Here is an 18,371-nt window from a genome sequence, read left to right on the forward strand (position 1 = left end):
TTTAAGTAAATTATGTTATAGCAACATACTCTAATACTGTTTAGCTAAAAGGAACAATATATTTATTTTTTCAAAATTCCTCAAATTTTTATTGAGTGACTACCATAAGTGTTGACTGTACAGGAGTAAAACAACAAACAAACAAAACAAAGACCCTGCCCTCTGGGCCTTACATCCTAGTAGCTAGATGAGGTTAATGTTGCTGTAAAAGCAGCAAAATATTTAAATAACAGTATCAAGGAGACTGAAGCTGAGAAAAAAAGGAATGGGCTGAAAACATAAATCTTGTGATGGCTGGTATAGAGATGCCAATTAAAACATGGAAGCCGATGACGTCACCTCATTCTCACGCTGAAATTCTCAAAGCTAGTCTGAACACAAGAGGCCATAATCTTTTTTTCTTTTTTTTTTGGCCACACCACGTGACATGTGAGATCTTAGTTCCCCAACCAGGCATTAAACCGGCACCCCCTGCAGTGGAAGCGAGGAGTCTTAACCACTGGACCACCAGGAAATTCCCAAGAGACCATAATCTTGTGGTTCCCCTATGAGATGTCCTGATACACTGTCTTAAGATGTCGGAGTAGAAGGATGTGAGCTCACCCCTTCTTACGAAAACACCAAAATCACAGCTAACTGCTGAACAACCATTGACAAAAAAACGCTGGAAACTACCAAAAAAGATACCTGACATCCGTAGACAAAGAAGAAGCCACAACGAGACAGTAGGAGGGTACAGTCAAATCCCATACCCAACGGGTGGGCTACCCAAAAACTGGAAAATAATTATACCACAGAAGTGCTCCCACAGGAGTGAAAGTCCTGAGCCCCACATCAGGCTTCCCAGCCTGGGGGTCCAGCAAAGGGAAGAGGAGCGTCCAGAGAATCTGGCTTTGAAGGCCAGCGGGGTTTGATTGCAGGAACTCCACAGGACTGGGGGAAACAGAAACTCCTATGAGATGTCCCAGCAAAAGGCCCTCTCCTCATGCCAGCTGCTCTCACATGCAGGACTTGGGTACTTCCTCCAAGGCTAAGGCCATGAGGATGGTACTCTCCAGAGCACCTTGGGACAGTACACGTCATTGACACAGGGCACACTTTCAGGACACATACGTTAAATAGTGCAGTAGAAAATGTAGAACCTGAAAAAAGAGTTGCATCATGACAACACAATATACTAAAATAGATATGCACATGCGAAGGGAATGTGAATAAGAAAAATACTTTTAGGATATTTCTATCCTGCCAGTCAGGGTCCTGGCAGAGCACAGATGGCACCCTCAAACTGGGTACTTCAAGAGGACTAAGAAAATGGCAAAAGTGTGGGCAGGGGTAGAAAAGCCACAGAAGGTGTATAGTACCATGGGTCTGAAAACCTGGATCCCTCAAGGACTAGCCAATAGCTTAGAGTGGGGAGGGGAGAGAGACAGATTGAACCAAGGGCTGCCTGCCAGGAACTCGGAATGTGAACACATGAAACACAGGTGACTTCACAGGGACCTGATGTCCCCAGACAGCAAGTGCATGTGGGGATCTCAGGTGTCACTTGCTCCCCAGCCAGACCCAGACTAGCCCAGTCCCTCCCAATGGCCTCTGCAGTGCATCTTCCAGCCTTGCCCCCTCTTCCCACGGGCTGCCCACCCCAGGCTCATCCCATAGCTCTGAGCATCCGCTGCCACTTAATCGAACTCCAAACCTGGTCAAGTCAGAGAAGGGCCAACCACGACACACAGGAAAGCAGTTTCCAGAATCCTCTGGTCCAGATATTTAAATATCTACACACACACACACAATCTCTTCAGTTCCATCCCTATATGTACCCTCTCTCTTGGTCTATTTCCCTGTTGTCAGTCTGCAAAGTCTGGTGATTTTTATCAGGGTAATGAGAATACAGATGCCTTTTAAAAATGCTTTATGCTGTTCTGTTTACTCTGACTATTTATAATCAATAGACATCAATTTATGAATGAACAGAAAAAGTTATACAGCCATTCACATTTTTAAAAAAATGTTTCAAAAGTCCTGCCAATAAAAATTACTTAAAATTGTTCTATTTAATTTCTGGAGTCATTTGGTCACCAAAGGTTCTGCAATTACGTATTTATCTTCAGTTTTTATATTAAAACCTTGTAAGAAGCCTCTATTGAATGGATCCCAAATGATACGTAACTAATTCCTTAGTTATGTAGCTCATGAGGAGAATTGAGATGAGGGTGTAACATGGGAGTTAAAACCCTGGATTCTGGGTCAGGGTAACAGAGGTTTAAAAACCAATTTCATTGTCTAATAGCCTCTATAGCCTTGGAAAAGCTACCTAATCCTAGTTTCCTCACTTCTCAAATAGAAGTAATAATACCTACCTGATGTGGTTGTCATAAGGACTGAGTAGGATAGTAATAGTAGCAGGTGAACATGCATTGAAGGGCTGTCTGAGTGAGGCAATGGGGTGAGGGCTTGATAAGGATTACCTCATTTAATCCTCACAACGACCATGCAGTGGGCATTATTATTGTGCCCATATTACAAGTGAGAAAATGGAATTAGAGTGGTCAATGTCCTTATTCAAAGTTACACAAGTAAATGATCGAATCGAAATTAATCCACAGTGACAGATGAATAAAGAAGATGTGGCACATATATACAATGGAATATTACTCAGCCATAAAAAAGAATGAAATAATGCCATTTGCAGAGACGTGGATGGACCTAGAGATTATCATACTAAGTGAAGTAAGTCAGACAGAGGAAGACAAATATCATATGATATAGCTTATATGTGGAATCTGAAAAAAAAAGATACAAATGAACTTATTTACAAAACAGAAACAGACCCACAGACATAGAAAACAAACTAATGGTTACCAAAGGGGAAAGGGGGGGAGGGATAAATTAGGAATTTGGGATTAACACATAAACACTACTATATATAAAATAGAAAATCAACAAGGATCTACTGTATAGCACAGGGAACTATACTCAATATTTTGTAATAACCTATAAGGGAAAAGAATCTGAAAAAGAATGTATATATATATATATATAAAACTGAATCACTTTGCTGTACACTCAAAACTAACACGACATTGTAAATCAACTACACTTCAATTAAAAAAATTAATCCACAAGCAGTCTGTCTCCAGAGCCACATGTTCTTAACAATGTGCTTCCAGAAGGCCCATAAAACACACATAAGCTGGCATGAGGCGAATGCTTAATAAGTGGTCATTGTTATTAAGATGAGTAATAGGACAATTAGATATAGTCGACTTAGTTCATATACAGTGGCTATTCTTTTTGTTTCGAAACACTGTATGAAAGAAAAATTGTGACTCTTTTGACTCTATGACTAGACATGCTTATTCTCCAAGATGACACACTTGAAAACGATATGCCAGTGCTTCATCTTCCCATTACATTACTGCAAGATTCCTCATCCTGCCTACGAAAGAATGGGGAATTCATAGACTTGCACTGTCTTATACAGTAGCCACTAGTCACAGGAATTGAGAAGTGTAAAATACATGTGGGATTTCAATGATTTTAGTATGAAAAAAGAATGTACAATATCTCATTAATAACTTCCAATTGTTTACGTGTTGAAATGATATAATTTAGGATATATTGGGTTAAATGAAATGTATTCTTAAAATTAATTTCACTCGTTTCTTTTTACTTTTTATAAAGTGGCTACAAGAAAATTTATTTATGTGGCTTGCAAAATCTTTCTACTGAAGAGTGCTGGTCCTGGCAGAGCCTGGCAATGAGGCCTGAAGCAGGTTAGACATAATCATGGTTTATAAAATTCTAAATCCAGTTATAAAACCAAATATCAAAATATGATTATTATATAAATTTATTATATAGTATATTGATAACTGTATGAACCATAAACCCTACATTATATTAAAAATGATAAGAAACAGGGATGGGAAAGGACATAACAATGATCAGATGTATGTTAGATTCCTTCTGTTAAACAGGTGGGCCTCAAAAATGCCATTTCAATCTTAACTTTAACAATTAGAGAAATGCCATGTGTTCTAGGTTCTGAGATACATGTTTCACATCCTAATAATATTCTGGATCAGAATTTGGCATGCAGTGGATAGGGTGGGGACAGAGGTCCTGGTGGGGTTGGGACATTGGAACTGAGTGTCAGGTCAACCTGGGACAGAGGGCAAAAATATCAGCCAAAGAAAGTTGGGGGGAGGAGAAAAAATGACCGATGTTGACTCTTGACCACTCGGTCCCCTCCTCCCAGCCACCTGTCTAGCAGTTGAAGTCAGGGATCGAATTTGTAACAGGAAGTGTTAGCGCCGGAGACGCAGCCCCTCCCTTCCAGCTCCTCCGGCACTGCCAGGTCCTGACTCATGCCTCCATTTATTCCAGTCACAGTGACAAGTTGGAAGAGAAGGACGTGTCAGGTGCAGAGAACACAGGAGGAGAGGACCTGACTAGGGAGAAGGGGAGTGAGGGCAATCGAATAGGAATGGCTTCTGTTTCTCACCGCCACTCCCCCAGTTTATTTTGCGGCTGCTTCCGCCCCATCCCCCAGGAAGCGCAGGACCAGGAGGCAAGTGTGCTTTGGGGAAAAAGGCGACTATTCCAGATGCTCAGTCAGGAGCTCTGGCTCAGCCCCACTGCAGCCAGAGCTGTAGGTCCCGGGCACAGCACGAGACCCCTCTTTGCCTGACCCAGTGGTTTAGAAGGGTGAAGACTGAGCACCCCTTCATATTTGGACAGGAGATGCTAAGTTTGTCTTCCTGCACCGGCGTGGGGAGCATTGAGTCAGGACTGAATTCGAATTCCTCACCTGCCATCCTAGGCCTGATATACTCAAATGGAATTTACTTTTAGGGGCTATAGCCTGGGCAGTGCCAGAAAATGACTATAATGTGTATTGTACACTTTGAAAATTCAATGTATATTTTAAAACCTTGCTTGTCAGTTTGCTGATATTTTAACATACTGGTGGCCATTTAATGTATACTGTATTGTATTCCACAAAGATGTATAGTTGGCTCTCCGTATCTGTGGGTTCTCCCAAAGATTGAAAATACTCAAGGGACTTCCCTGGCGGTCCAGTGGTTAGGACTCCGCGCTTCCACTGCAGAAGGCACGGGTTTGATCCCTGGTCAGGGAACGAACATCCTGCATGCTGTGGGGTGTGGCCATATATATATATATATATTTGGCAAAATATTCCAGAAAGTTCCAAAAAGCAAAACTTGAATTTGCCACTCTAGCAACTATTTACATAGCATTTACATCATATTAGGTATTATAAGTAATACCTAGACATGATTTAAAGTATGCGGGAGAATATGTGTAGGTTACATGCAAACACTAAGCAATTTTATACAAGGGACTTGAGCATCTGAGGATTTTGGTATCCATGGAGGTCCTGGAACCAATCCCCTGAAGTTATCCAAGGATGACTGTATTAAACCCCCATGTGTACTCGGCACGTTATTGGTGTGTCTTTTTACTTCAATCCCATCTATTACAGAAAGGCCTCTGTTAACACATACAGGCGCTCTGCACTGCCCATCAGGTCTCAGGGCCCAGGGCCCAGGGGCATGGATTGCTGAGCACCATCAATGAGGCGAGGAGGAATTGGGCAATGGAAAGCTGCCCCCTTTGATACATATACGGATGGGGAAGCAGTTAGTGGGAAACCCTAAATCAGGGCCAAAATGTGAGTGCTTCCAAAGCCAGGCATGGATAAATTTCTTCAATTCATTAGATTAATTGAGAAATTCTTAAATATTTTGAGCAGAGAAATGTTAACAGGAGACTATTTCAAGAAGCCTGCAAAGTAAGATTTGGGGTTTGGGGTGTGTAGGAGGTGGGGATCTTAAGGTAGGGCTACCTGGGCACAGGGGAAGGGGAGCAGAAAAAGGCGGTTGCAGAGACGGGTAGGGGTAGATCCAAGGACCTGGGGGACAGCTGACAAGGCATCACTGAGGAGCCCTCTGCCCAACTCAAGCCCTTCCCAGGCTCCCCCTCCTACCCAGCCACAGAGCCGGATGCAACTTGCTTCCTTTATTTGTAAAAAGAGAAGGCTTCCTTTTCTTTTTGTATGAATTCATACATACTCTACAAATGTGAAAGATCTGGAAAAGCATTACCATACCTGTAGAAAACCATTATTCATATTTGGGGGGGAGTTTTGGTTGTCATCCCCTTTCTGTGTATAGTTAACATTTTAACACGGTGATTCATGTGCATCTTGCATTTTTCACTTTACTATTATATGAAAATCATTTTTTCCATGATGTTACATGGTCCTGATAAACAACAGTTTTAAAGGTTTCATAATATTTTGAAAAAAGACTGTCCACCCTTGGTTTCCTTAATTTATTATTCCCCAACTGTGATTTCAAATGTTTCCCTTTTTACAAATAACGCTTGGATAAATATCTACACACACACACACACACACACACACACACACACACACACCCCTCTATCTATTTATCTATAAATGCATCATCTATATAACAAAAGAAGATAAACATAGAGAAGATGGAAGAGAAGATGGACGGGGTGTGGGGGAGGGAGGAGGGGGAGAGGAAGAGAGGAGGGTTATTCCTTCACGTTAAGAACCCTGGTCCGGGGGAGCGGAGGCCGCAGTGCGCACGACAGTCACCAGGGCAGCGGCTGCGGATCGGGGCGGAGCGGCCAGGAACCTGAAAGGGGAGGCCAGCCCCCCATACTGCGGAGAACAAGGCGGGCGCTTTGCCGCAGTAGCACTTGGCCTTGGCCTTGGCCTTGGGCGGTCTCTGGCGCCCCCTGCCGTTCGCGTTGTGAGCCTGCAAAGGGCTGCAGCTGTTGGTTCTCTTCCCCTTCGCCGCTGCCTCCTCCATTTTGCTTCTGCACAGATTTTCTTTCATCCATCCCTCCGCTGTCCCTCTCCAGTCGTCCGCTTTTTAGGGCTCCCAACCCGAGGAGCCCCTTGCGGAACTAGCTGCTGCCTTTAGCCCCAAGGGGATGAGCAGGCCGACATGGGGCCCCGGCGGGCTGAGACCACTGGCGACGGGGCCCAGGCCCCTCCCAGCGCGGGAGAGGATTCATCTTGAGCGGTGGCCGCTTGCCCCCAGGGCTCGGGGCCCCTCCTTGCGGTTCCCGGTCTGTCGCTCTCTGTGGTCCCAGGAGGAGGTGCTACCAAGGACCGAACCGGGGTGCAATGGGGACTGCACAGCACTGGCCCCCACAGTCCCCTCCTGCGGGCGGAGGAAGTGGGACACAAGGGTCGGGGGCCTGGGGTCTCTGGGGTGGAGACCTGCCATTCTCAAAGACAAAGCAGAGCTGGACAGTAGTTAAAGTGGTAAAAACAGATTTTATTCAGGACTATTGCAAGAGGGGAAAAGAGACCTCAATATAGAACCAGGTTGAATTCTGAGTACAGAATGGACAAGTGAGAAGTTATCGCCAGGAGCAGTGGGGCGGGAGGGGGCGGGGCGGAGTGTATCGGTGGGTGGAAAATTACTAAGAGGGAATGTCAGGGGTAAGGTGGGATTCTAGCTAAATCCATCTAACAGGATGCTTGCTGAGGGCAGTGAGGGATCAGACATCACCTGGGGGATGGTGGAGGATGAGGAACCGGATCAGCTATCCAGGGTGATCAGATATGGAGAATGGGGAATTCTGGCTAAATTGACTTAGCAGGATTCTTGCTAAAATTGGACAATGCAGAGAGGAACACAGAAGCCCAAAAGTCGAGGGCTAGTTGAAAAGTTCAGGGGCGCCTGAACAGAGTTTGGTCAAGGGGAGAATCTTTGTCACAACTCTGTAGCCCAGAACCCTGGAAATGCCCAATGGTGGCACTTCAAGACAGCAGGACAACTGTTCAGGAGCCAGTGGAGGGGCTTGTGGAGGACAGAGGCTGCCACCTCCCCACGCCCTTTGCAGGTCTCTACAGCTCGAGCTGCCAGGAATCAACACTCCCCTCCTTTATGATTCAGAATAACCTCAAATCCAAACCGGGCCCCTGGCCTGAGGGCCTTCTCTTGATCCAGCCCCTAGGCTGAGTCAATCCACGTGGGGCCAGGAGGGACCTCAGCGACCCTCCACAAACCCAGTCTCTAGTCGTCCCAAGTGGGATTCAGTGAGCATCCCATCTCGCCCAGAATCCCCACTTACATGGCTCTGTGTGCCTCTTGTGCTTGGACCAGGCTATCGCTCCTGCACTTCCAGACCAGGGACCAGATGGTCTGACCCAAGCCAGCTAGGAATGGTCTCCAAGCAGGGGATGACTCCCAGCAGCCAGACATGAAGGTTGATTCCAGAACCCATCCAGCTGCTACCCCAGGGACCCCACAGACCTCCCAAGCAGAGCCAGTTCAACAGGAGGAAGAGGTGGGGAGGAGAGCTGCAAACACTAGAGGCCAGGGATTCCAGTCTGGATACTGATTCATTCACACAGCTTAGATAGCAGAGTTTAGGCACGTGACCAGACCTCACAAAGCACACGTTTTCCCATTTATCCTTCTATCCACACATTCACCAAATATATGGAGAGCTCCCAGGCAGTTGGGATACAAAGGGGAATAAGAAGGAAGTCAGAGGACGAAGGAGGAAGATGACATTACAGCCAAGTGCAGTCAGGAAGCATGAACAGCGGAAGCTGGGAAGAACTGGTCAGGAGGGGGCCAGAAAATGTTACTCCCCGGAAGTCACCTTAGAACCAAGCTGTGAATGGTGAGCAGAGATTTGCCAAGTTAAACAAAGAGGGGCGGGGTTCTCTTGGTAAAGGAAGCAGGTGCGTGGTGGCCCTAGGTCCCAGCTCACACAGCCCAAATCTGCCCCAGAGCAGATGAGGTAGGTGAGGCGGACAGTCGCCAGAGCATGGAGGACAACGCGAGGGGTAAAGGAAGTGTGTCAGGCTTGTGTTGGGGCAGTGTGGAGGGGACATCTCAGGGGAACAAGATTGGAAGTGAGCTTTTGGGACTGGTGCTGGGACCTGAACTCAGTACCCTGAGAAACAGACATAGATGATCTTTCTGCCTTTATTTATTATTTTATTTTATTTTATTTTTTGGCCACGCCGCGTGGCTTGCGGGGATCTTATTTCCCCAACCAGGGATTGAACCCGCGCCCTTGGCAGTGAAAGCGCAGAGTCCTAACCACGGGACCGCGAGGGAATTCCCTCTTTCTGCCTTTAGAGGACAGGTTTTCGCCAAGTTTTCCCCCCTCACTGCAACCCAATGACAATTTGTGAATATTTCAATGCTCCGGGAATCTGAGGGTGGATGAGTCATTGGTTAGGGTTTCTGCAAAGGTATTTGACCCCAGCCATGTGTGAAGCAAGTTGCTATTCTTTCTTGAATGACTTCTTCCCGCAGAAGAATTTGGTAACCACCCACAGTTCCGCCTGTTGGTTTGGGAGTCTCATCTGGTCATTGACCCACAGTCTCTCCAGCTTCCCAGTACTGCCAGGTGGAGAGTGTCTTCCTGGCTTTTCCTCCGTCCCAAGTCCCAGCCAGGACCTGGGTAACCGTGGTAGGTGGATGGAGCAGGCCAAGGGCAGGCAGCAGGTTGGCCTCTCTAATTTCTGCTTTTCCTCAGAACCTGAAGGTCTTCTTGGTAATGAGGTGGAGCCCAGCCTTCTTGAAAGTGCTTCTGTTCCTTGCCTGTGTTTAACCGATGTCAAAAGTGACAGCAAGGTGTAGGGGGAGGAAGGGGCAGGGACCGACAGGCTTTCTCGAGCTCCCTCCCGCCCTTTGACCACAACATTAGCAACCGTGCCTGTCACTTGTTGGTGCCCTTTGTCACCACTGGTGTGTTCGAATAAAGTTTGAAATGCTGTAACTTCATCTATAAAGACAAATAAAACGAAACAAAAGTCTGGAAGCAAAGAGAACAGTTTAGGAAGTAAAAATCGTAATCCAGGTGAGAGGGGATGAAGACTTAAGGCAAGAGGTGTGGGGAGGCAGGTACACGCATCCCCTGTACGCTTCTTGTGAACTTGAAATTAGGCTAGAGAAAAGCAGCCAGCGTGGTGCCCAGCATACAGTAGGTGTCAAATAAGTGCTGGGTTGCCACCTTTTCCCTCCCTGGGGTAAACTCTGTCGGAAAGCAGGCCCATGGGTGCTCTCTGTGGGTGTAGGCCAGGAGGAAGGCCTTGTCCTGGCTCCTGATACTACAGCAAGTTTCCAGAGGGATGCCATGCCCTTCTCAGCTCTGGAGAGGGCTTCTGGAGGCGAGGGAGCACGGGAGGCGACCAAGTGAGCCAGACCGACACACCCTTCTGCCATTCAAGGGCTCCCTCCAAGGGTGAGGGTTGCTGTGGGAGCCTCTGCCTGTTCTCTGAGAGGTTCTCAAGACCCTCACCCTCCTGCCCCAGTGGCCCCTCACCCTACCTTGGCAGCCTCCCAACTACCTCCTCTTCCCAGAAAAAGTCTCACTCTGGCATGAGGTTTTACAACACAGGGAGTGAAGTGGATGTCGGGAAACAGGAGGCAGTGACTGCCATATCTCCCAGCTCAAGCTTTGCCCTCCCAACCTGACCGTGCTCTTTCACACAACAACGCAAACTTGAGCTACCCAGGGGGCCTAAGGAGTGCTCATCCCTTCACTTAGGCCAGAAGGAGGGAAGGAAGGAGGATGGATGCATGGATGGGAGGAAGGAAGGGATAGAGAAGGAGAAAGAATGGGGTCTAGAGACAAAGTATGGAAGGAAGAGAGGAGGGGGAGAGAGAGAGAAGAGGGTAAAGAAGAAGGAGGAGGGGACTTCCCTCGTGGTCCAGTGGCTAGGACTCTGCGCCCGCAATGCAGGGGGCATGGATTCAATCCCTGGTCAGGGAACTAGATCCCACTTGCCGCAACTAAGGGTTTGCATGCCGCAGCTAAAGATCCTGCACGCAGCAACAAAGATCCCACATACTGCAACTAAGACCCAACACAGCCAAATAAATAAATGAATAAATAAATAAATAGAAACTGCCACCCAGACCCCTGTCTCTAAAAAAGAAAAAGAAAAAAAAAAGGAGGAGGAGGAGAGAAAAGAGGGAGGGAGGAAAGGAGAGATGCGGAAGATTGAAGAATGAATGAGGTCTAGAGACAAAGTATGGAAGGAACGAAGAAAGAGGAGGAGAGAGAGAGAGAAGGAGGAGGAGAGAGAGGGAAAGAGAAAGACAGAGGGAGAGGAGGAACCAGAGAAGGAGGAGGGAAGCAAAGAGAGGGGAGATCTTTCAGAAGGCAGCCAGAGGAGATGGAGGCTGAGGGGGGTTCTTAGGTCTCTGGCCCAGCTCTTCCTCTGGATTCACCCACGATGCCTCAGTAACCTCAGCATCTCTCTTTTTAAAAATTGTTTATTTTTTATTGAAGTATAGTTGATGTACAATATTATATAAGTTACAAGTGTACAATGTAGTGATTTATAATTTTTATACTCCATTTATAGTTATTATAAGATAGTGGCCACATTCCCCATGTTGTACAATATACTCTTGTAGTTTATTTTATACCTAATGGTTGGTACCGCTTAATCCTCTACCCCTATCTTGTCCTTCCCCTCTTCCTTCTCCCCACTGATAATCACTAGTTTGTTCTCTATATCTGTGTCTGCTTCTCTTTTATTATCTTCACTAGCTTCCTGTATTTTTAAAATTCTACATATAAGTGATATCACACAGTGTTTGTCTTTCTCTGTCTGACTTATTTCACTTAGCATAATGCCTTCCAAGTCCATCCATGTTGCTGCAAATGGCAAAATTTTGTTCTTTTTTATGGCTGAGTAGTATTCCATTGTATATATGTACCCCACCTTCTTTATCCATTCATCTGTTGATGGGCATTTAGGTTGTTTCCATATCTTGGATATTGTAGATAATGCTGCTATGAACACTGGGGTGCATGTTCCTTTCTAATTAGTGTTTTTGGTTTTTTCGGATATATACCCAGGAGTGGAATTAACCTCAGCATCTCTTCAGTGGAGTGTAAGCGCAGGGAGTACCAGAGATTGTCTGAGACCCGCCATAATCCCCCCCCCCCAACACTTTCCAGTCTAGGGCACCTTCCACTCCAAAATTATGGCTTACAATGCAAGAGGGGGTGTTCGAGGGTGAGGGTCCATATCCCAGAGATATTTCTTTAGCATCATGTACTGAGTGTCTACTGCATGCCAGCCCCCTGTGACTTGTTCTGGAAGCACACACCAGGAAAAAGAGCAGCTCTCTCCTCGAGGAACTGGAGGTCCAGTAGATCTGTCCTCCTGCTGAAGGAGTCTGAAGGAGTCAGCATCTTGTGCCGAAGGCAAACATGGCCGCATCTGAGGAGAACATGGGTGAGAAGTGCATGGGAAGAGGCAGGTCTTGTCTGGGGAAGGTGGGGGATTAAGGCCCCCAAGTCAGCACCCGCCCACTTGGAGAGCCCACTCCCAGAAGCCAGGTGTCTCTGTCAGGAGGAGGAATGTGCCCATAAGTTGGTTGCTTCCTTCTCCTATGGTCCAGCAGATTGTACCAGGTTGATAGGGGAGGAAATCCTGCCTAACTGGAAGCTTCTGGTGCTGCTATGCCCAGAGTTCAGAGCCCAGTGTGGCTTGGAGAAGACCCAGGTGTGACACCTCCCCCCCTTCCAGGAGGGCTTCCATTGTAACTGGCTCTGGACCTTCCTGACCCCCTTGAGAGCGACCACGGCCCCCACAGCCCGAGGCCAAGCTGGTACTTGGGACCCCTCCCCAGCTCTCACTAGGGAAGCTGGTTCAGTGTAGTAACATGAGCTGCTGCATCCTGGGCCTCTCTCCTTGGTTCTTCCTTACTCCAATCAAAAAGAAAGGTCCCGGGCTTGCCTGGTGGCGCAGTTGTTAAGAATCCGCCTGCCAATGCAGGGGACACGGGTTCGAGCCCTGGTCCGGGAAGATCCAACATGCCGCGGAGCAACTAAGCCCACGCACCGCAACTACTGAGCCTGTGCTCTAGAGCCCACGAGCCACAGCTACTGAGCCCACACACCACAACTACTGAAGCCCGCGCGCCTAGAGCCCGTGCTCCGCAGCAAGAGAAGCCACCACAATGAGAAGCCCGCGCATTGCAATGAAGAATAGTCCCCACTCACCACAACTAGAGGAAGCCCGCGGGCAGCAACGAAGACCCAACGCAGCCAAAAATAAATAAATAAGTTCCTTAATTTAAATAAATAAATAAATAAAAAGAAAGGTCCCCCCTTCCTAGTGTACAGCACAGGGAACTATAATCAATATCCTGTGATGAACCATAATGGAAAAGAATGTGGAAAAGAAAATATGTATATGTATAACTGAGTCACTTTGCTCTACAGTAGAAATTAATACAGCGTTGTAAATCAGCTATACTTAAATAAAATGTTTTAAAAAAGAAAACAAAAGAAAGTACACCCCCCCCACACATACTCCACATATATTCCCTGACCCACTGGCCAACAGAGAGGGCTGAGTGTCACATTGGTCTAATTCTCACTCTAGGTGTTCTCTTCATGGCCTAGCCCAGGGCCAGACTAGGACGTGAACACTGATGAGGCAGTAAAGAGCAGGAGCTAGGGACTTCCCTGGTGGCGCAGTGGTTGAGAATCTGCCTACCAGTGCAGGGGACACGGGTTCAAGCCCTGGTCTGGGAGGATCCCACATGCCGCGGAGCAACTAAGCCCGTGAGCCACAACTACTGAGCCTGTGCGTCTGGAGCCTGTGCTCCACACGGGAGAGGCCGCAACAGTGAGAGGCCCGCGCACCGCGTTGAAGAGTGGTCCCCGCTCGCCACAACTGGAGAAAGCCCTCGCACAGAAACGAAGACCCAACACAGCCAAAAATAAATAAATAAATAAATACTTTAAAAAAAAAGAGAAAAATGCACTTTAAAAAAAAAAAAGAGCAGGAGCTAATCACTTTCATCTGGAAAGATTTTCCTGTTTTTTCCATTTTTTCCCTTTAGCTCTATAACCATAGAAGAGGGATTACTAGGCCCAAGGGCATAACCCTCCTTAAGGTTTCTTATTCACCTGTCAAGCAAATGTTCCTTTCTTTCCAAGTGAGTTGTTTTCTACTTCCAACCTGCATTCTACTCCATCTTCAGTGCTGAGTATCATTATTTCTCATTAATGCTACTTCAATATTTGAAAATGATTTTTTCTGATTGTGTTCATTTTAATTTCTTTGCTCCCAAGTAAGGTGAACATTTTCCCATAGCTTTTAAAAAATTAATTAATTAAGTTACTTATTTATTTTTGGCTGCACTGGGTCTTCGTTGCTGCGCGCGGGCTTTATCTAGTTGCGGTGCGCGGGCTTCTCATTGCGGTGGCTTCTCCTGTTGCAGGGCACGGGCTCTAGGTGCACGGGCTTCAGTAGTTGTAGCTTGTGGGCTTTAGAGCGCAGGCTCAGTAGTTGTGGCGCACGGGTTTAGTTGCTCCGCAGCATGTGGGATCTTCCTGGACCAGGGCTCGAACCCGAGTCCCCTGCATTGGCAGGCGGATTCTTAACCACTGCTCCAACCGGGAAGCCCTTCCCATAGCTTTAAGTCACCTTAATACTTGTTTGTTCAGGCCCTTTGCCACTTTATCTTTGGAGTATCTACTGGGTTTTTTTTTTTTAAGTTCTGTTCAATTCAGTTTTAATGAGTTTCTACTTGGTATCATGCAGGAATTGTGTGGGGCCCCAACAGTACGGAGATGAAGCTAACACATGCCTTACCCTTCAGATGACACTCTTCATGGGAAAGCAGGGCTCCTAACGAGATCATTTCAATACTATAGTAAGACAGGGGTTTGCATCAGGCACGGGGAAGGGGAGCATTTTCCCCTGAAAGGAAATACCAAGTACTGAAGGAATAAGAATGAACCAACAGAAGAAAACACGGAGGAATTCACAGGCGGAAAGAACCACAGGGATAAAGGCCCAGGGGCAGGAACCAATAGTAGGTGGTGAAGAGCCCGAAAAGCAGATGCTTAAGGCTGAGGTGGGAGAGCAAGAGGGCTTGAAAGATGGGGCAGTTGGGGCTAGGAGGGGTCAGAGTATGAATAGCCTTGAACTCCACTTGAAGAAGTTTGGACAACTTTTCGGAGATGAGGAAGAGCTAGTGAACGGCTTTTAGCGGGAGAATGACATGGGAATATTTGTCTTCAGATTTGATTCCTCCCGGCTGCAGTGTTTACAGTGAATAGGACAGAGATCCAAAATAGAGGGGTGTATGAGTTTGCTAGGGCTGCTGTAACAAAATAACACAAACTGGGTGGCTTATCAACAGAAATTTATTGTCTCAGAGGCTAGAAGTCTAAGATCAAAGTATCAGCAGGGTTGGTTCCTTCTGAGCGCTGTGAGGGAGAATCTGTTCCATGCCTCTTGCCCAGCTTCTGGTAGTTTGCTGGCAATCTTTGGCGTTCCTTAGTTTGTAGAAGCATGAACCTGATCTCTGGCTTTATCCTCACATGGTGTTCTCCCTGTGTACATGTCTCTGTGTTCAAATCTCCCCTTCTTATAAGGATACCTTTTTATAAGGACATGATATTGGATTAGAGCCCACCTTAATGACCTCATTTAAACTTGATTACCTCTGTAAAGACCCTACCTCCAAATAAGATCACATCCTGAGGTACTGGGGCTTAGGACTTCAACAAACAAATTTTGCAAGGACACAATTTAGCCCATAACAAAAGGGGAGAATAGATTAGGAGCCTAGGACTTGAACTGCGGAAGGACAGACAAAATAGAGGGGCTAGGACAGAATTCATTTGTGGATGTAAAATCCACAAGTCTTGCTGTTTCATGAAATGTAGGGGAAGGAGAGTTCAATTTCCAGGTTTGGAGTACTTCCATTTCAGGGTTATTTGGGTATTAGTACCAGAGGAGGAGGATGGGGAAGGGGAGTAGAGAAGATTGGACTGTAAGGTGACAAGATCATGCTAGATACATTAAGCTTGAAAGATCTGTGGGACGTTCCCATCAGTCAAGCAGAAGAGAGATCAGAGCTGGAGACATACATTTGGTAGTGAGAAGCATGTAGGTGGAAGTTTAAAGTAATGAGCAAGGAAGTGATTGCCCAAGGAAAGCAGAGGAAAGATAGAGGGTCAAGAACAGAAGGCTAGGGAACACCATGTATAAGGGTATAAGGACGGTGCTTAGTATGAGAAGTTCATTAAAAAATTCCAAGGAGGGGTTGGGGAGAGATAAATTAGGAGTTTGGGATTAACATATACAAACTACCATATATTAAATAGGTAAACAATAAGGACCTACTGTATAGCACAGGCAAGTATACTCAATATCTTGTAATAACCTACAATGGAAAAGAATCTGAAAAAGTATATATACATGTATATATATATATACATATATATAACTGAATCACTTTGCTGTACACTTGAAACTAACACAACATTGTAAATTAACTATACTTCAATTTAAAAATTTTTTAAAAAGAAACATTACCAGCAAAGATAATAATAATAATAATAATTCCAAGGAGGAGCTACCTTCCATGGGAATGTTAGATCCATGAGAAAAGGGACTCTGTCTGATTTGCTCACTGCTATCTACTCAACTACCTAGAACAATGTCTGGTACAGAGTAGCTGTCCAATAATTATTTGATGAATAAAACGTTGAATGAGCAACTCAGAGAGGTGTAAGAAAAATCAAGAGTTCAGTGTCCCAGGAGCCCTGGGAGTGATTCTATCACCCCTACCATGCCTCACTTCAAAAATATCATTCTTATACGTTATTGACTCCAGTGACTTTCAAAAATGAGCTGTTTGTAAAAGGTTCCTAAACTTGATTTGTAACATCATAAAAAACTTCTACAAAAAAATATTTGTGCATGGTGTTAAAATAGATGTTGTAAATAAACTAGATACTGTCTTTCAAATGCTAAGTCTTACATGTTAACCCACAAGAATGATCAGAGTAATAAAACTATTATATACCGTTTGGAACACAGATGTTTACAGCAACTTTATTTGTAACAACCCAAACGTCTCGGTGAATGAATAAACAAACTGTGCCAGACAACAGAACACTAATCAGCAGTACAAAGGAATTCATACTGATACACACAATGACATCGGTGAATCTCAAAATAATAGAGTTGCATGAAAGAAGTTACGCAAAAAAGAGTACATATCGTATGATTCCATTTATATAAAATTCTAAAAAACGCAAGCTAATCTATGGTGACAGAAAGCAGGTCAGTGGTTGCCTGGGGGATTGTGGGAACAGAGAGGAGCAGAAAGTAGTGATTAAAAAGGGGGCAAGAGGAAAATTTGGGGGCAAAGGATATGTTCACACTCTTGACTGTGGTGATGGTTTCACAGATGTATACAACAAACTTAGCAAATAGTACACTCTAATATGTGCAATTTATTGTATGTCAAGTATATCTCAATAAAGATGTTTTAAAGAAAACCCCAAATAATCCGGTTTTAAAATGGACAAAGGACTTTAATAGATATTTCTCCAAAGAAGACACACAAATGGCCACCATATATATATATATATATATATATATATATAGTACCTGAAAATGTGCTCAACATCACTAATCATCAGGGAAATGCAAATCAAAACCACACTGAGATATCACCTCACACCTGTCAGGATGACTATTATCAAACAAAACAAAAGAAAACAAGTACTAGCAAGGATGTGGAGAAATTGAAACCCTTGTACACTGTTGATGGGAGTGTAGAATGGTGCATCCACTAGGGAAAACAGTATGGAGGTTTCTCAAAATACTAAAAATAGCAACTACCATATTATCCAGCAATCCCACTTCTGGGTATATATCCAAAAGAATGGAAATCAGGATCTCAAAGAGATATCTGCACTCTCATATTCACTGCTGCATTATTCACAGTACTGAAGACATGGAAACAACCCAAACACTCATGACAGATGAATGGATAAAGAGAATGTGGTATATGCATATAGTGGAATATTATTCAGCCTTAAAAAAGAAGGAAATCCTGCCATTTGCAAGAACATGGATGAACCTAGAGGAATTTATGCTAAGTGAAATAAGCCAGTTGCAGAAGTATAAACACGGCATGGCTCCACTTATATGAGGTATGTAAAGTAGTCAAACTCATAGAAGCAGAGAATAGAATGGTGGTTGCTGGGGGCTGAGAGGAGGGGAAAATGGGGAATTGTTGCTCAATGGATATAAAGTTTCAGTTATGGAAGACGAATAAATTCTAGAGATCTGTACAACACAGTACCAATATATAGTTAAGCATATACACCATATGTAATTAACAATAAGGCACTGTACACTTTAAAATATACTGAGTCTAGATCTCATGTTAAATGTTCCTATCACCAAAAGAAAAAAAAAAACCCACAAAAGAACACAAGGAAACTTTTATAGGTGATAGATACGTTTAGTACCTTGCTTGTGGTGATGGCAGCAC

At 45.1% G+C, this 18,371-nt stretch overlaps 1 protein-coding gene across 1 annotated transcript in view; it reads left to right on the top strand.

Annotated features, from left to right (window-relative positions):
* Positions 1-7,007: 7,007 nt before the first annotated feature.
* The window catches only part of ARAF (A-Raf proto-oncogene, serine/threonine kinase), a 56,929-nt gene continuing 45,565 nt past the window's right edge, over positions 7,008-18,371 (top strand). Inside the window, exon 1 of the mRNA XM_036839267.1 lies at positions 7,008-7,049. Within this exon, the coding sequence (XP_036695162.1) occupies positions 7,008-7,049 (42 nt within the window). The remainder of the gene's footprint in view (positions 7,050-18,371) is intronic.

Source organism: Balaenoptera musculus, chromosome X (assembly GCF_009873245.2).
Source record: "Balaenoptera musculus isolate JJ_BM4_2016_0621 chromosome X, mBalMus1.pri.v3, whole genome shotgun sequence".
Classification (NCBI taxonomy): Eukaryota; Metazoa; Chordata; class Mammalia; order Artiodactyla; family Balaenopteridae; genus Balaenoptera; species Balaenoptera musculus.